General features: G+C 41.4%; 2 protein-coding genes across 3 annotated transcripts in view; one reads left to right on the forward strand and one right to left on the reverse strand.

Moving 5' to 3' along the window:
* LMBRD2 (LMBR1 domain containing 2) overlaps positions 1-12165 on the reverse strand; it is a 34331-nt gene extending 22166 nt beyond the window's left edge. For both annotated transcript variants that reach the window (XM_075725862.1, XM_075725863.1), the window contains exons 1-6: positions 12131-12165; positions 5825-6054; positions 5289-5368; positions 2461-2556; positions 1525-1692; positions 554-764 (exon numbers count right to left, since the gene is read on the reverse strand). In XM_075725862.1, coding sequence (XP_075581977.1) covers positions 554-764; positions 1525-1692; positions 2461-2556; positions 5289-5368; positions 5825-5998 — 729 coding nt within the window. In that variant the 5' untranslated portion in view covers positions 5999-6054; positions 12131-12165. The remainder of the gene's footprint in view (positions 1-553; positions 765-1524; positions 1693-2460; positions 2557-5288; positions 5369-5824; positions 6055-12130) is intronic.
* A 404-nt stretch (positions 12166-12569) lies between these two features.
* Positions 12570-25338, forward strand: SKP2 (S-phase kinase associated protein 2). The gene is made up of 10 exons (XM_075726216.1): positions 12570-12607; positions 13516-13772; positions 15374-15485; positions 15777-15920; positions 16495-16629; positions 17932-18030; positions 19587-19714; positions 21329-21380; positions 22082-22189; positions 23247-25338. The coding sequence occupies exons 1-10, from the start codon at positions 12600-12602 to the stop codon at positions 23458-23460; spliced, it is 1257 nt and encodes a 418-aa protein (XP_075582331.1). The 5' UTR covers positions 12570-12599; the 3' UTR covers positions 23461-25338.
* Positions 25339-27764: the final 2426 nt, after the last annotated feature.

Consider the following 27764-nt stretch of genomic DNA (forward strand, 5'->3'; position numbering starts at 1 on the left):
CTAGGGCCTATTGCTCACTCACAAGTAACAGTAAATATAATCTCAAAAAAACTCTTTGAAAAAAACAATGATAGGTAAATTTTCTTCTCAAAAGGCACATAGCATGGTCTTGCAAATCCAACTAGGAAACTCTTCTCAAGATTCCAGAAATATACTGGGAGCAGAGCATAGAAGCAGACATACACAATGTGCATGAACACTAGTGAAACATCTGTACAACTCTATTTTCAAGTTCACTCTGGAATGTTATTAATTAGTGACCAATATTACTCCAAAAGGGTCAATAAAAGAATAAAACCAAAAATAACAGCTACCAAGTTGCCACGGGTATCAAGTTGCCAAGTTCTTCACATCAGGGACTCTCTCTCTTTCGATTTTTACACAGGATTGAGTGTCATCAAGTGGCACACTATGATGATTTTCTTAATTTACTGATATTTCTCAGTAAGTTCATGCTACTTATGTTTTTCTGCCACAACTACCCAACACCAGAAAATTCTGAGATCATTAACAGAAGCCTTCACTTATTTCATAGCGAAAGCCAGTTACTTACCTCCATGATATCCTCTAAATTCTCCTCTGCATCTGCTTTTTCAGTCATCAGTTTGGCAGCTTTGAAATAGGTCTTCATGAGTAGATAACCCCTCTTGGCCCCATTCCAGTGAGAACGAGGAATTTCCACCAAACCATAACCCAAAAGCAACACAAGAAGAAAGAGACCCCATGTGTTTGCAGCAGCTATACCAATAGTCTGAAGTTGGTTCCTAAGGAAAAAAACAATAGCAAAAACAAAAAAGAAAAACCAAACAACATCCTCCTACCCCACCCACAAGAAAGCATCTTTGAAGTATCTATGCACCAATATGGCTTTCAAGTTTACAGGAACAGACTTAGCATCATCTGTAATCCTTGCCTAAGGCCAGGTCTATTTAAAGCTGCTGCAATTTTTCTGTATCTCCTCATGTTTCTTCCCTCTCTGGAGGGAAGACAAAAATGTTTGTTCTCAAAGAGTATGTTCCTTTAGGAAACAACATGAACTTAGCAAACCTACTGAAAGTGAGGTACATGACACTGTTTACTACTGTATCTAGTATGGAAGACCATTAGCCATGTTATAAATACCAATTGCTTTAACTTGCTTTATGGCCTTTAAATAGAATCTACAGTAGACAGAAGCGTTACGCAGGAAATACTGACACTGACTTTTTGAAAGATGTTATTCTGAAAACACTGAGAAAGTTTCTACACTAACTTTGCAAATGCGTTTGTATGGAGGAAAAAAAACCCAACACTGAAAATGTAAGACGATTCCATACATATCAAAATCAGAAAACCAAAAGACAAATTTCTATAGTCAAAAAATCACTTTCCATAGAAAAAAAAGTTAACAAAACTTTCCAACTGCCTAGCAAAAGTCAGATCAACTAAAATTGTGCTTTAAAAAAGACCCATTTAATCTACAGAAGAGATTACCTGTGACAATTTCATAAGACCTTGCGCAAGTGCTTACAACATTATTCTTACCATTGCAAATTGAAGTTTGGGTTTACGGCCACATATATTAAAAATGCTCCAAAAATCAGCAAGTAAGTGCCATAATAGATTGCATTCTCAATCAATGCAGTTTTAATCTTTCCAGTAATGGAGAACCCTCCTGATCTAGCATATGACTGCATGAAAGGTAGCAGAATCCTAGGAGGAAAGCAAACAAAACCAAACCATATCAGCCAACAACAAGAACAAAAAAAAAAAGTAGTTTAGCAGTGGCAGGATATTGAGACAGGGAAGTTTAAGCTAAAGACTCTCAAGCTTCTAACAAAATTAGCTAGTTACATGTTTTTATTCTAGATGTACTGGTCTGATGGCAAACCTTAAACAAGCTGCACATAAAAACAATACAGTTAGCTTTACTATGAAAAATCTGTGTTAACTGATTAACTCATTACCAACCTTGATATTCTTGACTAAGCTACAGAAACAAGTATTTGATGATAGGTTAGTCAGAAACCACACATCAGTCTAACCCAAAAGCACAGACAATCTGTGTGCTGTAGCTGTATCTATAGCTTTATATAGTAAATCCAGTAAAGCAAAATAATTTACAGTATTACTCAAGAATTACCCAACTTATTCATGGAATTACTCTGGTGTCCTGTTGCCTAGACCCCATTTTTTTCACACAATCTATCCATAAACACCTCTATGTGTAAACTGCTCAGTTTCAACTACAAATGTGAACCAAGAGTAAATGGCTGCCACCTGAAAAGAGGCAAAAAAACCAAAGTATGCTTGATTTAGTACAGTAATTATTAGAGAAATTTCACTGCTAGGAAATATGATTAGACAGCTCTGTAGAATAGTGATATACATTCTTAAAGAGTACGCTATGACTGTTAAGATGTTGCACTTAGAAATTATACCTATATCATAGTCTTTGTCACGTTCTTTTGCCTTACTTACCATGTTAAAAACTGCGACGTCCAATATACAACACGCCAGAAAATTGGCATAATTCCATTAGGAATATAACTCCATGGTTTGAAACATTTTTGCTTGCTGTAACAATGTAAAGAAGCTTATTGTTAGTTGTAGGGCCAAGAGTATAAAAAACATTTTCTCTAAACTCCCCTATCTAGAAAGGTCTTTGAAAATAGCATAGAAGTCATACACTACTATTAGAGTAAGCAGTCAACCATCAACTGTCTCAGAAGAAAATAAACTGAGCCACCACTTAAAAATCTTTATCATTCTCCTCACCGCAACTAACATATCTGGACAAGACAGCTTTCTTAGAGAAAAAAAGACGGTAGCTCAGAGAAAAAGACTAAAGCAACATAAGCAATTAAGCATTTTAAGGCTACAATTTTTCTTTTTGGGCAGGAAGTACTTTCGTCACACAAAGAAAAATACTTCTGTAGACAGTAGACCATTCAACTTCAGTTAGTGCAACGGTTTTTAAAAAAAAAAAATCTAGGGACCCCACCACCTAGCTCTACAACCTAGAGCATGCAGTGGTACAAAAAAGTGTATTAGTTATTTCTTCTGTCACCCAGCTGGATTTAGTCAGGCTTACATAAACTCTGACTTGTTCAGTCAATACTTTTCTGACAGGTACAGTTTACTTCAAAAAAGCCATGAGAGCCTTTTAGTAAAAAAAGAGCAAAAGACAAAGTGCCCATCCATACTAAGACACTTCAGGTCTTTCCCCCACACCTGTCTGGGTAATGAAGCAGTTGTGAGTCAAGGGGCAATACAGTCAATTTAATAGGAGTATCTACTGAGAAATAATTGGTGTTTTTCAGAGTCAAACTAGTTAAGCCGAAGTTGTGAGTTTTTATGTGCACAGCCTAAATATTTTCAAAACTATCAAATCACCATAGAATGACAAGTAGTGTGACTAAAGATTTCAAACAAAGTTTTAAGATCTGAGCTGCACCGGCACACTATCTGCTCAATTACTACTGAAGCTGATATTTCTATTTGATACACTCAAGTCATATACTATAGTATAACATCTATCACCATGTTCTGAAACTATAGGTAGACTGAAAGGCTACTGAATAGTTTTCAATTTTCAAATTGTGTATTTACCTAACTATGTTTAATTAACATACACTGGATGGTCTTAAATAGAGGGTAAAATGTAAAATGTTGTGCCACTAAGTCTGGCATTTTACTGTTCTTCCACAGATATACAACATCCAGATAGCTTCTGCTTTGGGGCAACAAAACTGGCAATATGTTGCATGAATGTATCAACTGACATCTTATATGCTCCTATCACCTTACAAGTAACTACACTGCACTTATCTACAAGTTGTGGAAATAGTCAATGGAGGCTAAAGAACGAGCAGTCACAGAGAGAGCCCACATTTGCCTACATTCCCCACGCTTTAGGGAAAACTTCCTTCCTGCCAGAGGACAGCAAGCAGGCTATTGTTCCTTTGGTAGAATATACTAAAATTTCAGGTAACTCCAATTACCATAAATACGCAATTACAATAAGCAATTAGATATGCTGCTTATATATAAGACAATACTCCTTAATTTCTTCATAAGGTATAAAATTAGATTTTCAGGTGTTAAGTCTTCAAGATTGTGAAGGAAAGCTAAGTGTTCACCAAGGCCTCTGCTCACAGATAACCAAGGTTACTTAAAAAAGCTTAGTTCTAGAAGAAATCTAGCATGAAATTAGCTTTCCAGCCACTCTTCCCCAAGCCTGTAGCATTGCATGGGGTTGTTGTGACCCAAGTGCAGGACCCGGCACTTGGCCTTGTTAAACCCCATACAGTTGGCCTCGGCCCATTGGTCCAGCCTGTCCAGGTCCCTCTGGAGGGCCTTCCTACCCTCAAGCAGATCGACACTCCTGCTCAACTTGGTGTCATCTGCAAACTTAATGAGGGTGCACTCGATCACCTTGTCCAGATCATTGATAAAGATATTAAACAGAACCAGCCCCAATACTGAGCCCTGGGGAACACCAGTTGTGACTGGCTGCCAACTGGAATTAACTCCATTCACCACAACTCCTTGGGCCTGGCCATCCAGCCAGGTTTTAACCCAGCAATGCATACACCCATCCAAGCCGTGAGCAGCCAGTTTCTGCAGGAGAATGCTGTGAGAAACGGTGTCAAAGGCTTTACTAAAGTCCAGGCAGACAATATTCACAGCCTTTCCCTCATCTACTAAATGGATCACCTTGTCATAGAAGGAGATCAGGTTGGTCAAGCAGGACCTGCCTTTCATAAACCCATGCTGGCTGGGCCTGATCACCTGGTTGTCCTGTACATGCCTCAGGATGATCTGTTCCATTACGTTCCCCAGCACGGAGGTCAGACTGACAGGCCTGTAGTCCCCTGGATCCTCCTTCCGGCCCTTCTTGTAGATGGGTGTCACATTTGCTAACCTCCAGTCAACTCGGAACTCCCCAGTTAGCCAGGACTGCTGATAAAGGATTGAGAGTGGTTTGGCGAGCACTTCCACCAGCTCCCTCAGTAACCTTGGGTGGATTCCATCTGGCCCCATTGACTTGTGAGTGTCTAAGTGGTGTAGCAGGTTGCTAACCATTTCCCCTTGGATTACGGGATAGATCTGCAATAGATGCGGATGCCCTTTTCTTCACCTCTTCCCTCACCTTCCTCTGTGCTTACAATCTTCAAATATCGTATCACACAGATAACACTTGTTCATTAGTCTTAAAAACACAGCACACTCCTATCATTTAAAAAAAGAAAATCACAAAATAATTCTTTAAAAACAGTTTAATGAAGAAAATATATAGCTGATACCTTGGAGCAAGAGTAACATAAGAGCCGTTACTTTCTGCAGGGCTGGAGTTAACAGCAAGTTTGCACCGATTATAAATAGTCTAGAAGACAATTAATTTTATATCAGTGACCAGAAAAAGGTACATTTATTTAAAAACAGTAAGTCCCATTTTTAAAGGAATTTCCTGTACTCCAGGTTTACATTTGGGAGCAATTATACTAATAAACCCTCAAAACAACATGCAATCTGCAGGACAAGTAAGTAAAAAACTGAAAGTGTTTTTAGGATCGCCTAAACAGATTAAAAAATTGCTATAAACAAATAATGAAAATTTAAAACATCTGAAACAGATTTGTTATCCGATGAGATCAACAAAAAATAAAATTAATTGTAAACAGACACTGTCATGCAAAAAGGTAACAAGTGTTTAGTTTAATAAGGTACTGTTTGGAAAATATATTTGCTGTTTAAGATATTGTCTTCTGAAATTATGATTAGAAAAAAAATTCCATACACATTTTATGCAACTAAGCAGAAAATCTCAAAAGTTTCTTACCGTACTGACATCCAGAGGCAGTATAAATACAATAAGAAAGCAAAGATACCAAGCCAATAATGTTGCTATGATCACCAGCCTGTGCTGTTTCTTGAAGTCTCCATACCGATGAAGTAGGAATAAAGCCAGAAAAAAGACAAACACTATCTCAAGGCCCAACGCTGCACCACTCATTATTGAAAGTTCACTCCAGCCACACAGTGCAGCTCATTTAAGAAAGCAGGTCAGAACTGTAAGACAAAAAGACACTTAAGTACATTAAAATCTTGAGAAGATATCTATGCAGAAAAGAGTTGTTTAACAGACATTTTCAAACATACTAATAGACTTTTCTTATTTCATGACAAGAACTCTGATTAGATGAAGAACAAGATTTTGAGCAAGGTCCTTTAAAGTCCTCTGCAGAAATCAAAACATCATGTCATTCCAATTTTGTCATTTCTATGAACATATTACAACTTCTCTTCATCTTCTTGATATACAATAGATCCAAAAGTCAAATCTCTGTCCTTGAATAAGGACATAACTTAATAACTTTTAAGTCCAGTATAAATTTCAAAAGAAAATCTATTCTGCTCTTTTTTTTCTCTTAGAAGAAATCAAGTAATTTGTACAAAGGGTTAAATGTTTAAATTACATGTCACTACATTTTGGCTAATAATTTGTAAATCATGAATGCAGGATACCTAACCTATTTCTCAATCACTTATTCTAAGCAAGTCCTTGTCTATTCTATTGTACCAGTCGTGTTTCCTCAGAAAACAGTCTCTTTTGTATTGACAGTACAGTAGCAAATTCCACTAAAAAAATGAATTGGAAAGAAATACTTTGACTTCGAAAGAAATATATCAACTTTAACAACGCAGCAGTATCTGACATATGTGGCTTTGAGTGCCCATTATAGCCACACCTTATGCTATGTAAACAACAAAAATTATACAGCGTACCCTCCATTAGTCACACCTATACAATTTTTTACTACAGTCACACCTAAAAAGCTGCTATCAAAACAGAAGGTTAAAAGCTTTTGTGCAAGATGCTCCACTCAGTTACTACCATGAGGGAACTTCCAAAAAGATTATAAACTTGTATTGAATATGCTAAAATACAGAGGGAATTGAGTCTTACCACGACTTACCTCACTTTCAAAGCCAAAAGCAACTTCGCAGTTATCAAAGTTAACTACATTTTTCTGTTCTTCACCTGGTTCCCGTTTTAATCTCAAAAGGCCTAATTTTTACGAGACAACTGATGACAAATAGACTTGTTTTGAAATAATGTATACACATTTTCAAAACTACAGTTCAAAATTTTTAGACAGAAACCACTTAAAACTAGTTCTCAGCACAAATAGCTTAAATGGAAAAAAATCCACAAGGTGAAAACCGCAATGCTTGAGAGGAGGTCTTACTGTGAACTAAACCCTGCCTACCAGGACAGCTGTATTTAGGACCAGTGCTACTAGAATTATTTGTATCAGAGCTTAAAATGTATTACTGCAGGCTATAAAGCCATGCCTTCCTGTGGCAAGCAGCATTTGCCTCTGAACCTGGTTATTAGCTCAAAGAAAGGCAAGTTCCTTATCCATAACTCTGTTTCTTCATTTTATTTAGACAGGCTTCTCACTATTAGCACATAGCTCCCTAGTATCACCTGCCTGAAATTCCTGAAGCTCTAAAGAATGTTCTCCTGAGATGAATGAACTACTTCAGAAGAGTTCTCTCGTACTGCACAACCTTCAATTGCCTAGAAGATGCTCCTATGAAGCAATGACAAAAAGTAACAAAATTCCTCACTCTGAAAGGAAGAACATCTATTGGCATACTCTGTTTCTGGAGAGTAAGGCAGCTAGAGGTTAATACAAATAAAATCAAAAGCTGAAACACTGGCACTGAAAGTGCAACTTAACCAACAGAAGACAAGGACACGCTCTTGTGTAGACTTAGGATTTTCTTTTGTCTCAGACATGGACAACATCAGTAAGTTTTTAATTTTGTGAATGGAAGAGTTTGGTTACCCCCATATAGGGCATACAGTTCAAAATTCTGACATAAAATCCTCTAGAGCCCAAACCCACCTAGTAAGTCTTTGCAAGCACTAAGAAGGGCTCAGTTCACACTCAATTCCCTTTGAGACTCCCTGCTATCAACAGTATTAAATTACCTCGCCAACCTCAAAACTAACCACACTCATGACCATCTACATTTCAAATGAACCAACTACTCTGCCTAGTACAGAAATACTCAAGTTACTAAATGAAACATCGGAGAATGAAAAAAACCCACACTTTCTTAGAGCTTTTACATAGCACCAAATTTAACAAAGACACTCCAATATTACATTCTTAAAGAAGGGCTAAAAAGAGTAGGGCATATCTGTGAACAAAGTACCTTGGTCTCACTAAAGTGGACTCCAATACGCCTTTAATCAGAAATCCCAGATCAGACTGTACCACAGTTTTATTGTTTTCAAACTTTGCAGGAAGACATTTTACCAGCAGATTGTTCATTCTGCAGACTAATGTAATAGGTGCTTCAACCCTTCCCGGTCACACTTTCTGCAGATTTCTCACTGCTGCCCTCGACACTCTCCCCAGCTTACCCACTTCCTTCTACACGGAGCTGGAACCCCCAGAGTATCCCAGCTAATGCCTGGGAAGGCCTAAACCAAGGGTAAACATTGCTTCAAATACCTTACTGAAATGTATACATACAAATACAACCTGCAAGATATTCCCTTCACGCATTCTGTCTATTATGCACTGCAAATTGTTTCCCTCTCAGAAACACAACACTGTTCTCTATCCTGTATTTGTGTGGTTGATTGCTCCTACTTAAGCGCAGGCACAAAACTCTATTTGAACCCTCCTACAGGCTTCTGAATCTTCACAGCATTTCAATTTTCACTACCACACTCAAAAAGGTCTGCAATCCCTTCTAGTTTTGTGCCTTCTTATGTTTTAATAATCACATTATTTCATTATGGAAACTCTTTGTGAAAATACTGAAGAGTAGTTGACAAGGGACTGGCCTCCTTAATCACAACAGCAGCTGTTCCCAACTGTTCTTCCCCAGCAAAAACATCCTGAGAAACAGAATCAAAAGTCCTGTTAAAGACCAAATATAAGACAACAACTGATCCGCTCATAGCCAGTAGGCCTATCAGTGAAATAAGTTAGATTACTTCAACAATTTGTCCTTGACAAACTGATGCTGTCTTTTACTCAGCTATTATATTCTAGATGCTAACAAATAGCTTTTCTTCCAGAATTTTTTTCAAAATTCAAAAGGAAGCAGGCTAGTCTACCAATCTGTATTTCTCCCTGTCTAGTAATAAAGACAGTCACCATCCTTCTGGTTTCTTTGGTACCTCTGTCATTTTTAGGCTAGACTACTACACCCTTTTTTGTTGTTCTTGAAGTATTGTAGGGTAAAGATCATCCAACAGATTTGGAAAAGTTACATTTCTAGAAATCTTGGATATTTCAGTTAAAATACCTGAAGAACCAAGCAGCTCGAGACTTCCTTGCCTTACTCTGTATTTTAAACACCATAATTATATCTTGGGAAAAAAAAAGTCACCAAGGACGTTCCCAAACTATGAAAGAGACATCAAATGGAGTAATAGACAAAACTGAGTGAGAGCCACAACATACCGAAAGAAACATCTGTGAGACAGTATCTCCCACCTCAAGCTGAATTCACAACTTTGGCAGCAAGTATAAACTAAAAGCCGCCGTCTCCAGCAAAATATCAACGGCCAGTTCAATGATGACCTTTTGCATTTCTGTCAGGGAATAATCTGCTAGTTCCTATCAAGTTTCTTCCCGCACATTTCACTTGGCGAACGAAAAACATCATGCCACAATACCTGTGATAAGTTTCTGAAGCCTGCCCTACACTGCCAAACTATGTTGTTTTGCAACATCCTAAAGTAAGACTTCACTTTACAGACATGATTAAACCTTTTGGACCGATAGAACTGCCCCAGACTAAAAGCCCTTGCCACTTCGTCTTTAAACAATAAAATGGGCTAACTTCACACTTTAGAAAACTTAAAAAGAGAAGAACCAGAGGTCAAGCAACAATAAAAATAATCCCCTCAGCCATTTTCATATCCAAGTCTGCCTAGTGTGTTGTTGGGGTTTCTTTCTTTAGTTGGTTTTGGATTTTTTGTTGGGTTGTTTTTTTTTTTTACTTCCTTATTACACATTGACCCTTGCAGCTTGGGGAAACAGTAAGTATTTACAAGAAGGTAACAGACAGACAAACAGGCAACACTTAATCTCAGCACAGTAAGAAAACTATCTAAAGAAAGAAAATAGCCATGAAGTGCCTGAGAAAACTGACCAGAGAAGTTATCTGATTGCACTGTTTGGGAGAAATAACCTGAGATGAATCAAGAAAACATAATTCGCTTAGCTTTGTTTTTCTAAGAAACACTATTCAGTCTGTGTACTGATTGATGTTAGTACCTGTCATTTCAACTATCCTGCAATGAAGAAAAGATTTTAAACTCATTAAACATTTAATTGCTTGTATATCAATACTTAGGGAAACTAGTTATGTATTTGCTAACAAGAAGAAAAAAATAATACAATGCTGCACTGACTCCATTCAATATAGCAGTATTCTCCGATTTGGTGGGAGACTAGGTTCTCCACAGAAGTAATAAATAAAAGACAAATGCTTTACCAAGGAACATAGACATTGTTGCATTTAAAAGCAAGCACGGACCATCAGTACAAAACCACAGAACGTTTATTTGCTTTACATGGTACTGTCTTGTCCTCTCATAAAGGATATTAAGTACCACAGAGGCTAATGCTTTCAGAGGGTTTAGGGGAATACTCTGGAAATAACACATTGAAGAAACCCACTTGCTTGGAGGAACTAAAATAGAATCAGATACCAGAGCTGTACAGTTGCAGTGAGAATCTAAAAAAGGAATAGAAAGTGCTACCTGGGCTGCCAGACTAATGCACTCACACAAAACAGGTGTCAGTAAGGCAGTCAATCACATGACTACAACCCTATCATTGCATTAAGACAAACTTAGACTACTTGGTAATTCAGAGCTTTTTAAAAAATAATTTGATTTTACCCCTTTCAGCAAATTCTTCTTTCAATTTCCCACTCATTACTAGAGAAAAGTGAAAAGATTGACAAGAAAAAGAAAAAGGGGGGGGGGGGGGTGTTGCTGAACAGGTTAAATATAATCAGCTTACTTTTTAAAACTAAAAAAATCACCTCTCTTTCATTTGATTATCCACTTAAATGACCTTTAAACAACTGCTCCATGACCTTACTTAAAACTGGAAATGGTTAACACAAATTCTTTTTTAAGATTATATGAATGCCAATTTGCGTCACATCATTGTCTGTATCTGACTTAATAGTTGTGTACGATTTGCCAAGCGTTCCACTACCATCTTCAATTTTATAGGCACGTCTCTCCATCCTTACGCAGTAAACAAAGGACAGCTTTTACAAGCAAGTGGCTGACTAATAGCGGAACTGTAGGTGTGTTCAGAATTAGTTTCCCATCCCCACCAATTTCAAAACAAGTAGCTTGGAGAAAAACCACAAACAGCTGCATTCATGAAAGAAAGCCTGGCATAAATCTGAAACAGGGTGTGAAAAGATTGCAGAGTTTACACCAGTGTGCTTAGAGATAGGATCAGAATACATTGGCAGTCCCTGAATTTCAGGCCTTCACAGTGAAGGCATTTCCAAAACGCTGGAAAACCTTTCAGGGTAAAATGTCACTGTCAGCGCGATTCTGGTCTTCCAAACCAGATACCGCCACTGCACGTTAAAGCTGGTACCTGTATATCCGCTGGCCTGTAAGGCGCACAGAACCAAAGTCTACAGACACTTAACGAACATCAACATGCACGCCTTAAACGTGCGTGCTTGGCGTCCCTGAAGGAAGGAAAAATTACGGTCTAAGAGCAGAAAAACGGACACGCCGATTGCTCCCTCGGCCCTCCCAGACGCTGCCCCCCTCTCCACTTCCTACTCAAAAGGAGCCCGGGCCTTTTGCCCCGGGTCTCGTGAGCCTGGGCAAAAGGGAGCCCGCCTCCGACTCGGGCCACGCACCCAACGCGGCGCGCCCGGGGGGGAAGCGGGACACGGCTGCACCCACCCCCCCGCCGGCGCCGCGCCCGGCCCGGTACCGCGCAGGCCTCCACCGCCACCCCGCCGTGACTGGGCGCTGCGGCACCCCGCGCCGCCCCGGCCCTCCCTCCCTCCCTCCCGCCCCCGCCCCCGCCTGCCGCTGCCCTGGGCCGCGCCGCTCCCTCACCGCCGGCAGAGCCCCCCCGCTCAGCAGCCGGTCCCTCGCGGGGCACCGCCGCCCTCCATCCTGGCTGCCGCCGGCCTCCACACGCGGGCTCAGAGCGTCACGCAGGCAGCGGCGGCCGCGCCCGGCTCCTTCCCCGTCAGGGTAACCGGGGCCGCCACCGCCGGCATCTGCCCCTCGCCAACGGCCCGCCACCCCCCGCGGCGCTGACGTCGTCATCGTCATCATCGCCCCCGCCCCGGAGGCGGGCGCAAGGCACTGTGGGTACGGCCCCGCCGCGCCGAGGCGGAGGCGAGGGTAAGGCGAGCGTGTGCCAAGTGCGCGGGCGGCGGACTACAACTCCCGGCAGGCTTTGCGGCGGGCGCCCAGCGGCTTCCGGCCGGCGGGGGACGCCCCGCGGGCGCGGCCGGGCGGCGCGGTCCTGAAAAGCGCGGCGCGCGGAGCTCCCCGCAGTGCGCTCGCCTGCGCCGCCATGCACAGGTACAGGCGGGCTCCGCCGCGCCGGGGCAGCGCCGGCCGCTTCCCAGAGCGTCGGCTCCGCGGGTCGGGTGGGAGGGCTGGCCGCGTGGTGCCGGGGCTGTGCGTGGAGCTCTCGCGGGGGGCGCGCACGGGCTCCCCACTCTGCCCGGGGGTGCAGGGACGTGGGTGGGAACCGCGGGAGTCGGGAGGGTGCGCGGGTGCTGGGGGAGCGTGCGTGGGTCCCTGAGCTCCCCCTGAGCGTTCGCGGGGGTGGGGGGTGTTCGTGGGTCCCCCAGGTGCCTGGGTGCGGGGCGTGCGTGGGCCCCAGGCGTGTGTAAGGCTGGCGGGAGGGTGCAGCGTGCGGGGGTGCCCGGACCGCTCCTCTCCCGCGCCGCGGCGGGCGGCAGCCGTTGGCGGAACCGTCCCCCCCCCCCGCCCCGCTTCCGTGCACCCCGCAGGGCGGCCCCGCGCGCCGAGGTGCGCAGCCGGAGCCCAACGGCGGCCCCGCGCGCCGAGGTGCGCAGCCGGAGCCCAACGGCGGCCCCGCGCGCCGAGGTGCGCAGCCGGAGCCCAACGGCGGCCCCGCGCCCCTCAGCGCGGGGTCCCCCGGCCCTTCCCGCCCGCATCCCCGGCGCTGCGCGGGCCCGCCGCGCCCCTCCGCCGGCTCCTCCCGCCCCGCTCGCCCTCCGGCCCCATCCGGCAGCGGGGTGCGCTGGGTCCCCGGAGCGCCGCGGGTGCGAATCTGCCTCGCCGAGCACCTGCCGCCGCTGCTTGTGGTCCCGGCGCCCGCAGTTCTAACGCAAGTTACTGCCCTGCACGGGGATGTGGGTTATGCGTGACTGAGGCGCGGCTGTACGGGGAGCCCCGTCTTGCGTGTGGTGTCAGTCTGGCCGTACCTTTAGACCCTGTGGGCTTTCCTGTCCCTGCAGAAAACACCTCCAGGAGATTCCATCCTCCAGCAGTAATGTTTCCGCCAGCTTCAGCTGGGACCGGGACTCCAGCAAGACCTCAGAGTTTGTCTCGGGTATGGGGGCGTCTGTCCTTAGGATGGACAAGATAGGCAATGAAAACACACCACAGGACGTGCTGTCGTCATCGTTATGTCCTCCTCAAAAACGGCAGAAGGTGAAGGAAAAGGACTTTCTCATTGTGCGCCGGCCTCGGCTGTTCACAGAGTCCGAGTCAGGTACTGTCACCCTGGTCCAGGTTTAGTTTGCCTTTCCATAGAGATGGAGAGTGGGCATCACAAGTCATTAGTACTTTCTTTGCTTTTTTTTTTTTTGCTTTTTCCCAGCAGAATATCGCTTTTAGATCTTCTGTTTTTCAGGCTAAGTCCTGTTTTATGTAAGCCTTTAAACGAAAGTGGTGCGTCTGGCTCCAGAACCGTGGTCCACATAAGCCATGGTTGGCTCCTGCCTAGCCCTGCCAGCCCCGGTCTGTATACCAGGGGTTTGTGCTGCGTGTCCCTGTGTCTGTCTGCTCTTGCTGCGTGGGACTTGGCTGGCACCTTGGCACAAGCAGGGCCCTGAGCTGTGTCTGTTGCTCTGCCCAAGAGACCTGTTCCCGGAGATGTTTTGCCACATACCAAGCGGGGCCAGGCTTCTCACAAAATACAGCTGTGGCTGCCAGATGAATATGGACTATTGGTGCTGCTGTCCCTGATATAATTTTGAAACCTGGGGGGACTTGTGGTGTGTGTGGTTTTTTTTTTTTTTTTACTTGGGCATCTAAGTAGTAAGATATTTGGTCCTCGAGACCAAAGGGATCCAGTTCCATATCTCTTACAGTGCAGGGTGAGGTATGCCAGAGGGGCAGCATCCCTGCTGCTGTTGGAGCTGAGCTGTGAGCAATGCAAGGGACACTGCCGGAGAGCTACAGGGAAGGTGCAGCAAAGGACATAAGGCACCTGGGCTGGAAAGGGACTGGCAGGGAAAGAGCAGGGCTGTACCCTGAGGAGCTGCAGCACTGAAGAAGGAGTTATAGCATGCTGGCTTCCTTTCCTTGGTATCAAAATATGTTTTCAGTCTGCAGTGAGTATGGAATGCAAAATAAAGAAACAGCTCTCTCCAGACACTAGGCTGTCATATGAAAGGTGGGAATACCCTCAGACAATCCTGCTTTTAAATAAGATGGAGTGCTGGGTCATAGGCAGCTGTTCTTGAGCACCATCACCCAGGAATCTCCCTTGTGAATGGCAACAGCTTCTGGAGTCCTGTATGTACTTGTGAGAAGTTGAGATTGCATCACATCCTTTCACATAATTCTTGGGGGGGTGGTAGTGAGCATCCATGTTTTAAGGAGCAGCTTGCAGCACCTGCTTTTCTCTGTGTACCGTGCAAAAGTATAGCTCACCTTGGGCTCCCTTCGGGGAGCCTGACATATAGGAAGGGTGGGCATGTCAGCTGGGGATGGGGGTGGAGGAGGGGAAGAGAACCATACAAGCCTTAAAATACAAAGGAAGTAACTGAGATGCTCTTGTTTCCAAAATGAGTATGTGAATAAAGGCAACTGTCGTTTTTTTTCAGGGAATTGTTTTTCCACAGCTTAATATGTATACTAAGTTGATGTTACGGAAAGCTTTGCCTTTGCCAGTCATACCTAGGCAAAGATGGTAATAGTATCTTCCTCCAGTGAAGAGCTGAGAGGGGTGTGAGTAGTGGGCTGATGTCTGTATAGCCTAGAGAGAGACTGTAGAGGTGCTTGTAACAACAAAGCCAAACAAGGCATCTGATCAGCAGGCAAAAATGAAACGGCTTTAACCAGAACACATTTGTTCTCTTCCTAAAGGTACTTCTTGGGGTGCACTTCCAGATGAACTGCTTCTGGCAATCTTTTCATATTTGCCCCTACATGACTTGCTAAAAACTTCCCTGGTTTGTAAGAGATGGCATTGTCTTTCGTAAGTATTACTTCTCATCATTTAGTACTAATTTTCTTAACCTTTGCTTCCATAGACTGTTAAGTGACCTGGTTTTTATCTTGTTTATTCATGTACAATTCAATTTATGCTGTATGTGGGTTATACATATGTATGTACAATCAAAAGTTGGCTCACATATTTTAACATTAGTAAATTCTATTAAATAGCTTTCACTCCTCTCAGTCTTTTGTGTCTCTGAAAACTTTCTGTGGTTGTACTCATAGTCCTGACCCTTTCTAACTCACTAACTAGTAAAATTCTGTGCCTTAGGTTTGATGACTCTCTCTGGCAGTCTCTTGATCTGACCGGTAGAAATCTGCTGCCAGGAGTAATTGGACAGTTGCTGCCTGCAGGTGTTACTATATTCCGCTGCCCAAGATCTTGTATTGGGAACCCGTTGTTTAAAACAAGCAAGTAAGGCTTTTTCTGCATATTCTGGATCCTGAGACCATGTCTCAAATACTCAGTTTCTCTGTGTATTTTTGGTTTTAAGGTCTTCACCAGCAGTAGCGTTTGTGCTGTCTCTGGAGTGTGGAAGAGCTGATCAATGGTTAGGCATGTGTTGAAATAAGAGCATCTGCATTCACCTGTCAGTTATTTAAAACTAAGTTAATGTGACTTTTTTTGAAAGTATCAAGCACTATCATCCACTTGCAATTTATATCTTGTAGAACCAAGAATTGTCAGCATCTCCAGCATTTTTTATATGGGAAGCTCAAAAAAATTACTTAACTCCAGTGGAATAGACTTTCAGGTGTTATGACAATTCCTGTAAATGCCTTGAAGATAAGAGTTCTGCAATTTTGGCTGGTAGCTTAGCAGTAGGCCCAGTGAGCTTAGCAGTATGTCCAGCATGCAGCTAAATACTTAAAATAATTATTTTTGGCAAGCTTTGCACAGTTTAGTGTATGGGGTATATTTATGGTATGGGGAATTTGTGGAGCAGGTTTTAATGCAATTTTAGTAATCTGCCTTTCTCCTTTTTTAGACCTCTCAGAGTTCAATATATGGATTTGTCAAACTGCACAGTGTCTGTTGCAGACCTCCAGAGTATTCTTTGCCTGTGTGACAAGCTGCAGAACCTCAGCTTGGAGGGACTAGTGCTTTCTGACGACATCATGGAGTGAGTGACATGTTTAGGAATATTAAGTAAACATTAAGTAAATAGCCTTCTGGCGCTATCATTTTGTGCAGGCTAGCAGAAGAATGCAGTTGAGAATTAGTTGTTTGTGGGAGTCTTTTGAAATGGCCGGTTTTAGGCTGCCTCTTTCCTCTCTATCCTCCAAGAGATTAGGTGAGGAGAAAACACCCCTCTGGAGGAGCGCTTCTTGGTGGCTGTTTTTAAATTCCCTAGAGTAGTGGGAGCCTGGAGAAACTGCTTATCTCTCTACTGTTTATGTGCCTGTTGGCTGTTCCCACAGCCAAACTATACACCAGAGCTACTCTTATCTTCCCATTTCTGTGCTCCCAAGAGCACTTTGTGTTTGGCATACAGGTTCTTTTCTATTTTAAGGGGTCTCAGCAGCTCTCCCACCAGATGCTTGTTGTGCTTCTGCACTATTTCTCACTTCTTAGTTGAACTTCACTCTGTGTGCCTGGAAAATCACAGATTCTGTCAAGTAGATGAACTGTTGTTTGTTAAACTGGAAAGACAGTAATGGGTGTGCAGTCAACATCCTGTTCAATTATATCAGGTGATTGTGAAGGTGCCGGGGACCATAGGTCAGATGGCAGAGACTCTAGGTGTCCTGCTTTCTACTTTTGAGCTTTCTGATGCCTTCCTCACACTGGGGGGGGGGGGGGCACCCAGAGCACAAATAAAACAATATAGTTTGGCTTTTGATACCAGATAAGAAGTATCTGAAAATTGGGTACTAATTAGGCACTGATGATGGAATTTTGTTGCCTTGTGTACAAATGTAGATATTGGGTGTAAGGGTTTTTCCAGGTTTTGCCAGCTAGTCTTGCAAACAAATGCATTCAGGGAGATGGTATTTGGACATGTGTTTTGTTCTGGAATAACCTCCATCTTGCAGAGGGGTGACTTCAGAAATAGGATGATTGCTTTGTCTTTTGTAGAGGTATAGCCATCTCTAATAAGCCATGGTGTGTTTTTAATTGCATACAACAGGAGAAGGTGAAAATAGGTTGTTTCCTTTTAAATTTAGCAGCTTATAAATATGCAGGCTTGTCAGGAATGTCAGGTAAATATCCTTTTTGAAGTTGTGCTGTGATGCAGCAAGTACAGAGTTGGGATCCTTATGACTCTTAGGTTGGTCAGTTTACTAAAGATGCAGTGCTGCATGTTTAAAGAATTAGTCTGTGCCTGCTATCTTAGCTCTTAAAAATAATCACATATGCTAGCAATTCAAGCAATGTTCCAACATTTAAATTTTATCAGACTTTTCTTTTTTGTTCTCTACAGGAGCATTGCTCAGAACCCCAGTTTGCTGCGACTAAATCTCAGTGGGTGCTCAGGGTTTTCTGCAGAAGCCTTGGAGCTGATGTTGAGCTACTGTTCTGCGTAAGACAAAAATAGTTTTTGCTCTTCTTGCTTATTGCTATTCCTGAGAAAAAGAATCCTTTTTATTTTTTTCCAGAGGCATCCCTATTGTACTTGTCTCTAATTTTTTTTTATGAGCTTGTTTCTGTTCCTAAATGCCTAACGGTTGATAATTAGCTGAACAGTCAGATAGTTTCTTTCCATCAAGCTATTTTCTTCTTTAATAGCAAAGATGTACTTCAGTAGTTTTTCATGAGTTTCCTTAATCATTCTTAAAGGAAGTCTTGTTGGTGGGTAAATCCCATTTATGTTCCTTTGATTATCATTATTGATTTTCTTAATGAAAGCAGTATGTAATCCTCACAAAGTGGAAGTGTGTTTTGAAACTGAAAAGTGGAGTCCCAGAGCTCCCTTTGCAATCAGAGTACAGCATGAATGGCAGAAAACATTGTGCCTTTCCATCCATGATAGAATAATCCTTCAATAACCTTCTACTTTATGAAGCACTGTGTTCAGATTGACAGCTCCAGTGATTAAACCATCTGTTGGCAGGGAGTCACTGAACTGAGCCCCAGTCAGTCTGGGATTTATATCCTGATCTTTCTGTTGACTTCCTGTGAGATGCTGGACAATCTACTTAATCTTTGCTTCTGCAAAAGCATGTTTTTAATCAAACTGCAAGTTAGTGGACAGACAAAACCTTAATCTTTCTCTGCCTCTTATATGTAGATAATGCTTTCTATTGCTTGGTCTGATTACTTGGATGATGAGCTCTTTAGAGAATGGGAATCTGTACAGTGCACAGTGAATAGCAGATGGCAAACCTGATCCTAGGAATGCTAGTGGCAATTTAAGTGTTTTTCCCTTTACATAGAGATTGCCAGCTAAATGTTCTAGTTGTGCTGTTCACTGTGTCTTTGTCCTCTGGTTACATCTACAACAACCTGCACACAAAACGAACACTTTGTCCCAGCCCCAAATGGTGAGAGGCTATAGGTAGTCAACCATGTAAAAAAGAGTTAAGGTCACAGTATGGCCAACGCTTAAATAAAACTATGAAGTATTTTATGCTAATTATTAACATCAGTCAGATGACCAATTGATCCAAATGGATAACCTTTTTTCCTCTCAATGTGAACATCTGTTCTGTAGTAACAGATTCAGGTCACAAACCCAGAAGTGAGATGAAAAGACAGTGTCTCCCCATGGCAGTCCCTGGGGAGAACCATTTCACTTCCTAAGATATTATTGAATCATTCCAGTTTGAAGTGGCCTTGGGATATCACTGTAACCCCTTGCCCAGAGCAGGGTCTGAATTCAGCACTGGCCAGGTTGATGAGGACTTTCTCTGGTTGGATCTTGAAAACCTCCAAAAACAGATTCCACAGCCTTGCTGGGCAACCTGCTCCAGTGCTTAATTACTGTCACAGCAAAATTTGTCATCATGAATACAGGAAGTTGGTCATAGGTGTGTTACAAGTTTTTGCATAAAAGTATCAACTGTAATAGATAATATCAGAACTCAAACTATATTTCAGTCATTCTTCCAAACAACTCTTTTGTTCACTTGTGTGTAGGTTGGAGGAGCTGAACTTGTCCTGGTGTGACTTCACAGCCACCCATGTCAAAGCAGCAGTCAATAATCTTACTTCAAAAGTAAGCCAGCTAAATTTAAGTGGATACAGACAGAATCTACAAATGCCAGGTAAATAGCAGCATGGCAAACGTTTATACCACTGTGGGATAAAGCAGCAGGCTTTATGTTTTCTTCTGGTTGGCATCTGCTGTGTACATAGAAAGATCATGCACTAACACTGATTTTGTGCTCTGTATAGCTTGATTTTCTTGCTGTCAGAGAATCTTACCATGTCTCTGGCTCAGCCAAGAGGGGTGAGATGACTTGTCTTCTGAATTTAAAGATAGTCAGGTGAAAGCTCACTTCATCTTCAGTTGAAAGGTATGGTCCTTACTTCTGAAGTATGTCCTGGAAGCAGGGTACGCTGGATCCCATGTTCCACTGTGAACTGTGAATTAGCCTTCCAGATACTGTTCTTGGAGCTTCTTCAGCATCTATTGTGGCTGCAGAAGGCACATTCCAAAAGAGAACAGTCATAGTAACTACTTGAGTTTCAGCCTGACATGATGTCCTACAGATACTAGTTAATTTGGAAGGCAAATAATCTCAGTAATCAACTATTTACTCGCTAATAGTTCTAGGAGGGTAAAACTGCAGGGTAATAGAAAATGCAGAGAAATCTAGATCTGGGGAGAGGGCACAACAAAATGGACAAGAGCATAGATAAAGTGTGAAATGGCTTTGGTGGTAAAAAGAAATTAATTTTCTCAATGAGCAAATGTGATGATAGGACTTTGGCTGACAAGCAGGTAGGTCACACACCCCCAGACTGTGACCTCTCTTTTCTGTTTAAATGTCACGCAGACCTCAGCATACATTCCCTTGTGGGGAAATACACCAGTTGTCTTTTTATCTCAGCCCAAAACCCATAAACAAACATGCTACATAATCTCCAAATCAGGAATTTGAATCTTCTGTTGATCTGATCATTAGAGACAATGGGCAGAGCTCTTCTGTTTGCAAAACACTTTGAGTAGTTTTACTCTGTTTCAATGCACTTTGTAAGGCATAAGATTTTAATAGTTCACTAATCATCATAACTTAGGTGTTGTTTTCTTTAGTTTTTGCATGTGAATTCTGAAATACCAACATCCTCTTGCATGTTGATTAGCACCTAGCTAATAATAGTGGCCTTTTAGGTGATATCTGAGCCACAGGTGATTCTATGCTATTTGCAGACAATGAAAAGATGGTCTCAAGAATTTGCAGTTTAAATCAGGAAAACCATAACTTTGTCATGAGGAGAGAGCTTTTTGTGGGTAAAAATGGAGATGCCTAAAGAACTTGGTGCTCTGAAAGGGTATTTTGATGTGTGGAAAATCTTTGGGGGTTTTTTCACTACGTCTAAGAGTTTCAGGCATCTCACCATGACTGTCATAGATTTCTACAGCAGTACAGCATTTGAATGATTTACTTGCTAAGATGCTGGCGCAGTTGACTTTTAGGGACGCTTCTTTGGACTAAATGGATGTGTTTTGCTGAGGATTAAGAAGAGTTCCTGTAAGGTATCTTGGTAGACACTTAAGACCTACCGCATATAGTCTGCCTATCTCTTCTTTAAAAAGTTGTGTTTCAGTTGTGAAAAGAAGATATAAATAAACATATATGGAAGTGAGTAGGCTGTATAAAGCACATTCGTCTTGTTACTGAAAGATGGACTGACTCTGTGTGACCTCTTTTCAGATGTTAAAACACTGGTGGAAAGATGTCCTCGTCTTGTCCACTTAGATCTAAGGTAAGAAGACCTGTGCACCTAGTCCTTAAATCCTTATGGTTCAGGGGACTGCCAATTCTATTGCGGTGCTGTAATGATATAGCAATAATGCATGATTGTGTAGGATTGCACAACCAGAAATTACTTTCTGTGCTAAACCTACAAAAGACTTGCTATCTGGCATGACCTAATCTGGAGCAGGTAACTAACTTGAAGATTCCTTTGTTACCTCAGCATAAGTGTTACATACACAGAGGATTTGTTAACTAACAAGGGAATGTAGTTGATAGGTAGAGTGGAAGGAAGCATTTAAATGCATACTGTTTATGAGTCCAGCATCCCAGAGAGGGTTTATTTCAGCTCTGATATGAATGTTACTTGGCCATAGAACTAAAAAAAAAAAGTATTTTGGCTTTGACCTGGTCAGTTAAAATATTATGAAATCTCGATGTGTAAAGTCATTGCCTCTCCATGGCATGAGTTCTGCTGCAAAATATCTGGCTGCAGAGAAGCTTCTGCTTCACTTGCCCTTCAAGGAAAATCAAAATCCCTCCCCCACAACATACACACACTAGAAATGGGTTACTTCCGTAATGAGCAAAATTACTTCAGTGGTAGAAAAAGAAGTTGATATTCATTAAACTTCCCAGCCTGAATTTTAGAAATACCAAATTTACTACGGCTTATACTTAAACCTTTACTTCATGTGCTCTCATGTACAGTGACAGTGTGATGTTGAAGTCTGAATGCTTCCAGTATTTTCGTCAACTCCCCTTTCTACAACATCTGTGTCTTAGCCGATGTTATCAGATATCACCTGCTGCCTTAGTGTAAGTAATCTCCAGATGGCTTCGATTTGCTGTTCATGCAGAGGACAAGTTAATTTAAACTTGCTTTATTTAGGTTTAGGATTGCAAGTACTGTTCTGAAAAATGTACTGGTATGAGGAATTAGGAATAAGGAACTGAGATAAAATACCTGAATGCTAGAGCATGTACCTTTGAGAATTCAGACTGGAACCAAAGGTATCTGAGAGAATCTTTCCATGATGTCAGTCTGTACTCACGGAACTTGCTGCTCAGTGCATGCATCGTGTCTTCCCTTAATGGCTTTATACTGCTGGTATTCATTGTTGATGGTACTAGCTAATCTGTTTGTATTCCTTTGCTTTTGTGTGTACCTGTATCACTTTTTGGTTGCCACTGAAACACAGCTTAGAGTTACTTGCTTGTGGGTTTTTACTGCCTTTTATTAGTATAGCAGCTATCCATCTTAATCCTCTCAGGAAGGATGTCAGTCCTATGGATATGGTCAACAACAACAAAGAGGTTGAGAGGAACAGGACTATCAAAATGGTAATCTGAGGAACCTTTTTTATAGCAGCGTGTGCTGTCATGATGATAGCCTGTATGTCTCTGCCTTTTGATTTTGTCCAATATTTGCTTATAGATACACAGGTCACATGATGACTGGCTGGCTACTCACCAAAACATTGTAACACAATTGGAGACTGATAGTACCTAGGGGCTTGTCTCCTCTGAGCCACATCCTGAAACTTCATCTGGGGCAGTTCCTTCCACTTGTTCTAAATATTTAAGTCCAGGGAGATGAAAGGGGAGGAACCAGTTTGTTTTCACTCTGTGTGAGAGAGAAGGAGAGAACAGCAAGAAGGAATTTATTCAGCTGGTTTCCTGAATTATCAGTACACAGACCTAGTTTCAGTTAAATATGTGCTTTTTAAAAAGTAGGAAGGGGAATTTAGCTTAAGTAGTTAACTTATGTCTAAAAAAAATTAGTAGAAATGCAGTTACCTAGCTTGGGTACAGACTACAAAAAAAGAAAAAAGTTTTCAGGTTCATGATTAACATTGTATTTTTCTCTTTCTAGAGAACTGGGTGAAATTCCAACATTAAAGACTCTTCAGGTATTTGGAATAGTGACTGACAGCTCCCTACAGGTCCTCAGGGAAGCACTTCCTGAGGTGAAGATCAATTGTTCATACTTTACAAGTATCGCAAGACCAACTATTGGCAGTAAAAAGAACCATGAGATTTGGGGCATCAAATGCAGATTGATGCTGAGAAATCCTAATAACGTATGATCATGTACTGGATGTGACAGATGCACTGTATGTAGTGAAACTCCTTAAGAAGCAGAGTGCTGGAGCACCTTTAATCATGGCACTGTTATTGTAAAAAGCATTCTAACTTGATCTTGCACCTTAGTGTAGTTTCATAAATATTTTTACAGTATTGTTTTACTTAAGGCCTTTAGAAATCTGCTGATCAATTGAGAATTTTTCTGTAAGTCCTTATTTTTACAGGGGAGCTTTTTAAAAAAAAAAATTATGAAACAATCATTGTAACTAATAATGCAGGTGCAGGTTCTTATGCAGCTTTTGTTGCTGTAAGGTGTTCTAAAGGTGCTTTTGGTTAACTCTTCCAGCTCTACAACTCATAAAACAACTTGTAGAGGTGCTAGATATCTTAATAAGGCTTATTAAGGAGTTGTCTTTGTCTAAGTTTGTGGAACTCAAAATGAATAATGGTATTAAAGCTATTCAAATCCATAATTGAACAAGATGTACCATAAGATGAGAAGCTGCCCACTGTTTGTGAGAGGGATAGAGGACTGAGTCTGAATTCACCAAACCTGAAAACAGTAAATATGGGAAGGGATATCTACACAAAAGCAGCTAAGAGACAGCTCAATACTTTTACAAGTTAAGAAGCAATATAAAGGAGCTACAGTGAAGCTTTTCTTTACCAGGCCACAAAGGTAGCATCTGTTTTTAGTATTCTCCATTGTTAGCAAAATACAGTCTGAAAAGCCCCATCAGAATAAGCATCTGTAGAGCTAGATGCTGGTTATGAGTTGTTTCATGTTGTGGGGCTAGGTTTTCTGATTAAATATTACAGGACCTTAATGTAGCTTCTGTGACCTTGATCTTAGATAAAACTTCTTAATGTTCTCTTACTTCTTTAAGGAATCAGATCTTCCAACTGCAACTGATAAATCGTGCAGGAGGAGGGCTCAAATGGTTCTAGATCTCAGACCAAAACTTGGCACTGCAGCATAAGAGTACTGAAAGGAAGAGATGCTTTGGTGTTATTAAGACATGTGAATTTCTCTTCTATAATAGCTTATGTTTGTAGTATTTAACTTGTATCTGTAACACTAACCACTACTACCTAGTATTGGTGGGTTTTTTTTTAAAGTCATATGAAAAGCTCAGTAACTGTCCAAAAAATCCCCAAAACCAAAAAAAAAAGCCAAAACCAAACCTAAGGATAGGGACAGGTAATGACTTTAAAGAAAACTTTGATCTGGGTCTATCATCAGGGTCCTCGTGCATAAGCCTGGAATGTTCCAGCAGGTGTGTTAGTTCAGAAATCCTAGGGCAAAACTTCCACCCCATGTAGGGCATGAGTATGCTGCTGTTGTTCCCATGTATGCAGTAAGCAGGTGGTGAATTTATTCATAGATGTTTAAGGTCAGCCTTATAGCATTACTGTTGGGCTGTTGCATAGGTATAGTGTTTCCCATCTGAATCTGAGGAGTTCAGGAATGAATACCTGGTAGGACAGAACAGATTAATTACTGTGGAAAGATGTTATGAGTACTAGAATCTGGTATTTAACTTTACTTTCTGTAGTATAGCAGTACAGCATTATGTTGTTAATCTGTCCTAAGTTGGTTTGTGTTTTATGAAATGTAAGAGAGTGTAAGTAACACTTGGTGTCACTAATGGGCTTGTGCCCTTTACAAAGGAGTTAATGGGCAACATCCCTAGTGAAAACTGTAGTGGAGAAGTGATGGAAGCTGGGAGGATAATGGATTTTTCTACTGCTTTGCAGTTTACAGCCTTAGGTTTATGCCTTAAATTACTTCAAGAAAAAAACTGAATCTTTGCAGCACAGCACTATTGTAATTCTTCTCTCTATGCACAATGTAACCCTATACAAATTTAATAAAGATCTAAGGAATTGCTGTATTGTATAAAATGACTGATGGATGGGAGAACACTTTCCCTGACTTGCCACCAACTTTGTGTCATGGGTTTAAAAAAAAAAAAAAAGAAATGTGTCCAAGCAGTGTCTAAACAATGGTGGTTTAGAGGACAGGTTATCACCAATGCATTTAGCATTCAGCAGACTGTGCTTTAAAACCCTGTACAGAATTGGGATAGTAGTACAGCTTTAGCTAGAAGGAATAGTCTTGAACCTGTGGGTTTGTTTGGGTTTAAGTACCAGGTTTAGTGTTGGAAGAGGACAAACATTTCTATTACAGGTCTATTGGTTATGATGGCAGCTGTAGTAGACACATAATGGAAGCTCTCTGGGTGAGGTGCACCACTGACCCTTTCCTAACTGAAAAAAGTTATGTGGTAGGTCCAAGCAATCCATACCAGAAACTACTACATAGATAAGTCTCTGCATTTTACCTAAAGCATGAAGGCTTAGAAACCATTATTTAAAACAAACCACACAGTAAGTCAGAAGAAGCTGAGCACATGAAACACGCTTCAGAGTTGAAATAAGGCACAGGACAGCTTCACGTATCTATTAAGTTTTTAATTTTTATTACATAATGTATAAACACCACTTTTTTTTAAAAAAAGCAAAGAATGACAGGTCTAGTTTAGCAGAACACAGGTGGACTGGCATAAAATGAAAAGATCATGGATTTGATTCAGTAGGTAGAAGAGGTGCAGAGTTCACAGCCAGTCCAGGCAGATTAAAGCAGTGTTAAACCAATACTCAGTCCTGTCACAGAATACTGTCTACCAGGTAAGTGGTACTGCAATCCTTTGTAATGAAGGATCCTTAAAAAGGATTCTACAAATCTTTAATAAAAAAGGTAGCTGCTTACTGTTTATTACAGATCTCTGAATCATCCTAGTTATTTAAATCAAGCATTGACCAGTAAATGCTTCAACAGAAGTGCAATTAAATACAGGTTAAATCAGTAGAGGCCACTCATGAGACGGTCAGGTTTCCATTTTGCTAAGTAAATTAGGAATTTGACTGAAATCTCTTACTAGGCCCTAAACAAGATCATACTTTGGGTCTGTAGGGCCTGAAAACATTGCCTTTTAGTCTCAGCATTCATAATAAGGAATGACAGGCACCTTGAAGAGGTATGTACCCTGATCAGACTAATCAATCCCCATTAAAACATTACAGCACACAAATGTCTATAAATAGAGTAGGGAACAGGGTTTCTGCTGTAAATTTGTCTATGCAGGTATTCAAGGACACTTTCAATACCTAAATGTCTGATCCAGCACAGTGGTAAAGTCCTAGGAAGTCATGAATTAGTGTTAATGGCATTGGTGGGTTGGGGTGTTTTTTTTTGTAATCTTAACAGCATATTGACTAGTGTACTAGACAGAGGCACATAAACCATCCTTAAGTGGTTACCGATGGATTAGGAATAAATAGAAATACCCTAGTCTTTACGCAGCCAACCTTCTAAAGAAAGATTAGTCTTTTGCATCTTTACCTTTAGACCAGTTTTGCAGATTATTTTAGACATTAAGAGCTTTATTCTGATAGTTCCTGAACTTACCAAGTTCTGAAAGTGTATTTGGCTACTTTGATTTTCCCCTTGTAGTCTGCAGTCCTGCTAACTCAGTCTGCTTGAGTTATTTACACTACCTGCAGCACACTTAAAAGGTGAAATGTATGCAAACAGTGATAGCTTTTTCAAAAAGGTCCATCAGTTATCACATTTTCCTAAACTGAATGGTCTGGTCAAATAATTTTCCTCTAAATTCTGGTTTAGAGTGAATACAAACACTTAAGTAGTAGAAGGAAAAAAATCCTTTATCCCTTTCTTCCACCTGTAAAGATCAGTTTCTATTTTGTGATTGGCAATAAATACACTGATTGGCCACAGTGGAGAACGTTTCCCTTAGATCTGAGAACATCTGTTACAGAATTCTCTTAATTCAAAAGTAGTTTGAAGAAAACTCACTTTTGAAAATAGATCTGTAGTAGACAGGACAAAACAAACACATTTGTTTCAAGTCATGTAGCAGAAGAGTTCCTGCTGTAGGAATCTTCATTTTGTCAAATTCTGCCCCCATCTATGCATTACCAGCACAGACTTTCAAAGGCAGTCATAGTTCACAGTTTCTCTAAAACATTATCTAAAAAGTCACTTCCTCTTCTACAGTCAGAACTTTTTTCCTATTATCAACTTGCTTACCAACACACAGAGGCATGTAAAATTAAAATAATTTCTTGCCAATTAAGTATCAGTAGAATTCAGCATATGATTGGAAATTGAAACTTTCTGGGGAAGTTAAAAACACATACTTGGAAAACTGGGAGACATATACGTATTAACTTCTGCTCCAACTACTAGCACCCAGCACATCTCATTCTTCAATTATAAACT

The sequence above is a fragment of the Pelecanus crispus genome, chromosome Z (genome assembly GCF_030463565.1).
Source record: "Pelecanus crispus isolate bPelCri1 chromosome Z, bPelCri1.pri, whole genome shotgun sequence".
NCBI classification, from domain to species: domain Eukaryota; kingdom Metazoa; phylum Chordata; class Aves; order Pelecaniformes; family Pelecanidae; genus Pelecanus; species Pelecanus crispus.

Bases quoted from the DNA above. Each gene is read 5' to 3' on its own strand.
- SKP2 (XM_075726216.1), top strand. The intron at 13,773-15,373 runs GTACTGTCACCC...CTCTTCCTAAAG, and splicing joins GTTCACAGAGTCCGAGTCAG to GTACTTCTTGGGGTGCACTT. The intron at 15,921-16,494 runs GTAAGGCTTTTT...CTCCTTTTTTAG, and splicing joins CCGTTGTTTAAAACAAGCAA to ACCTCTCAGAGTTCAATATA.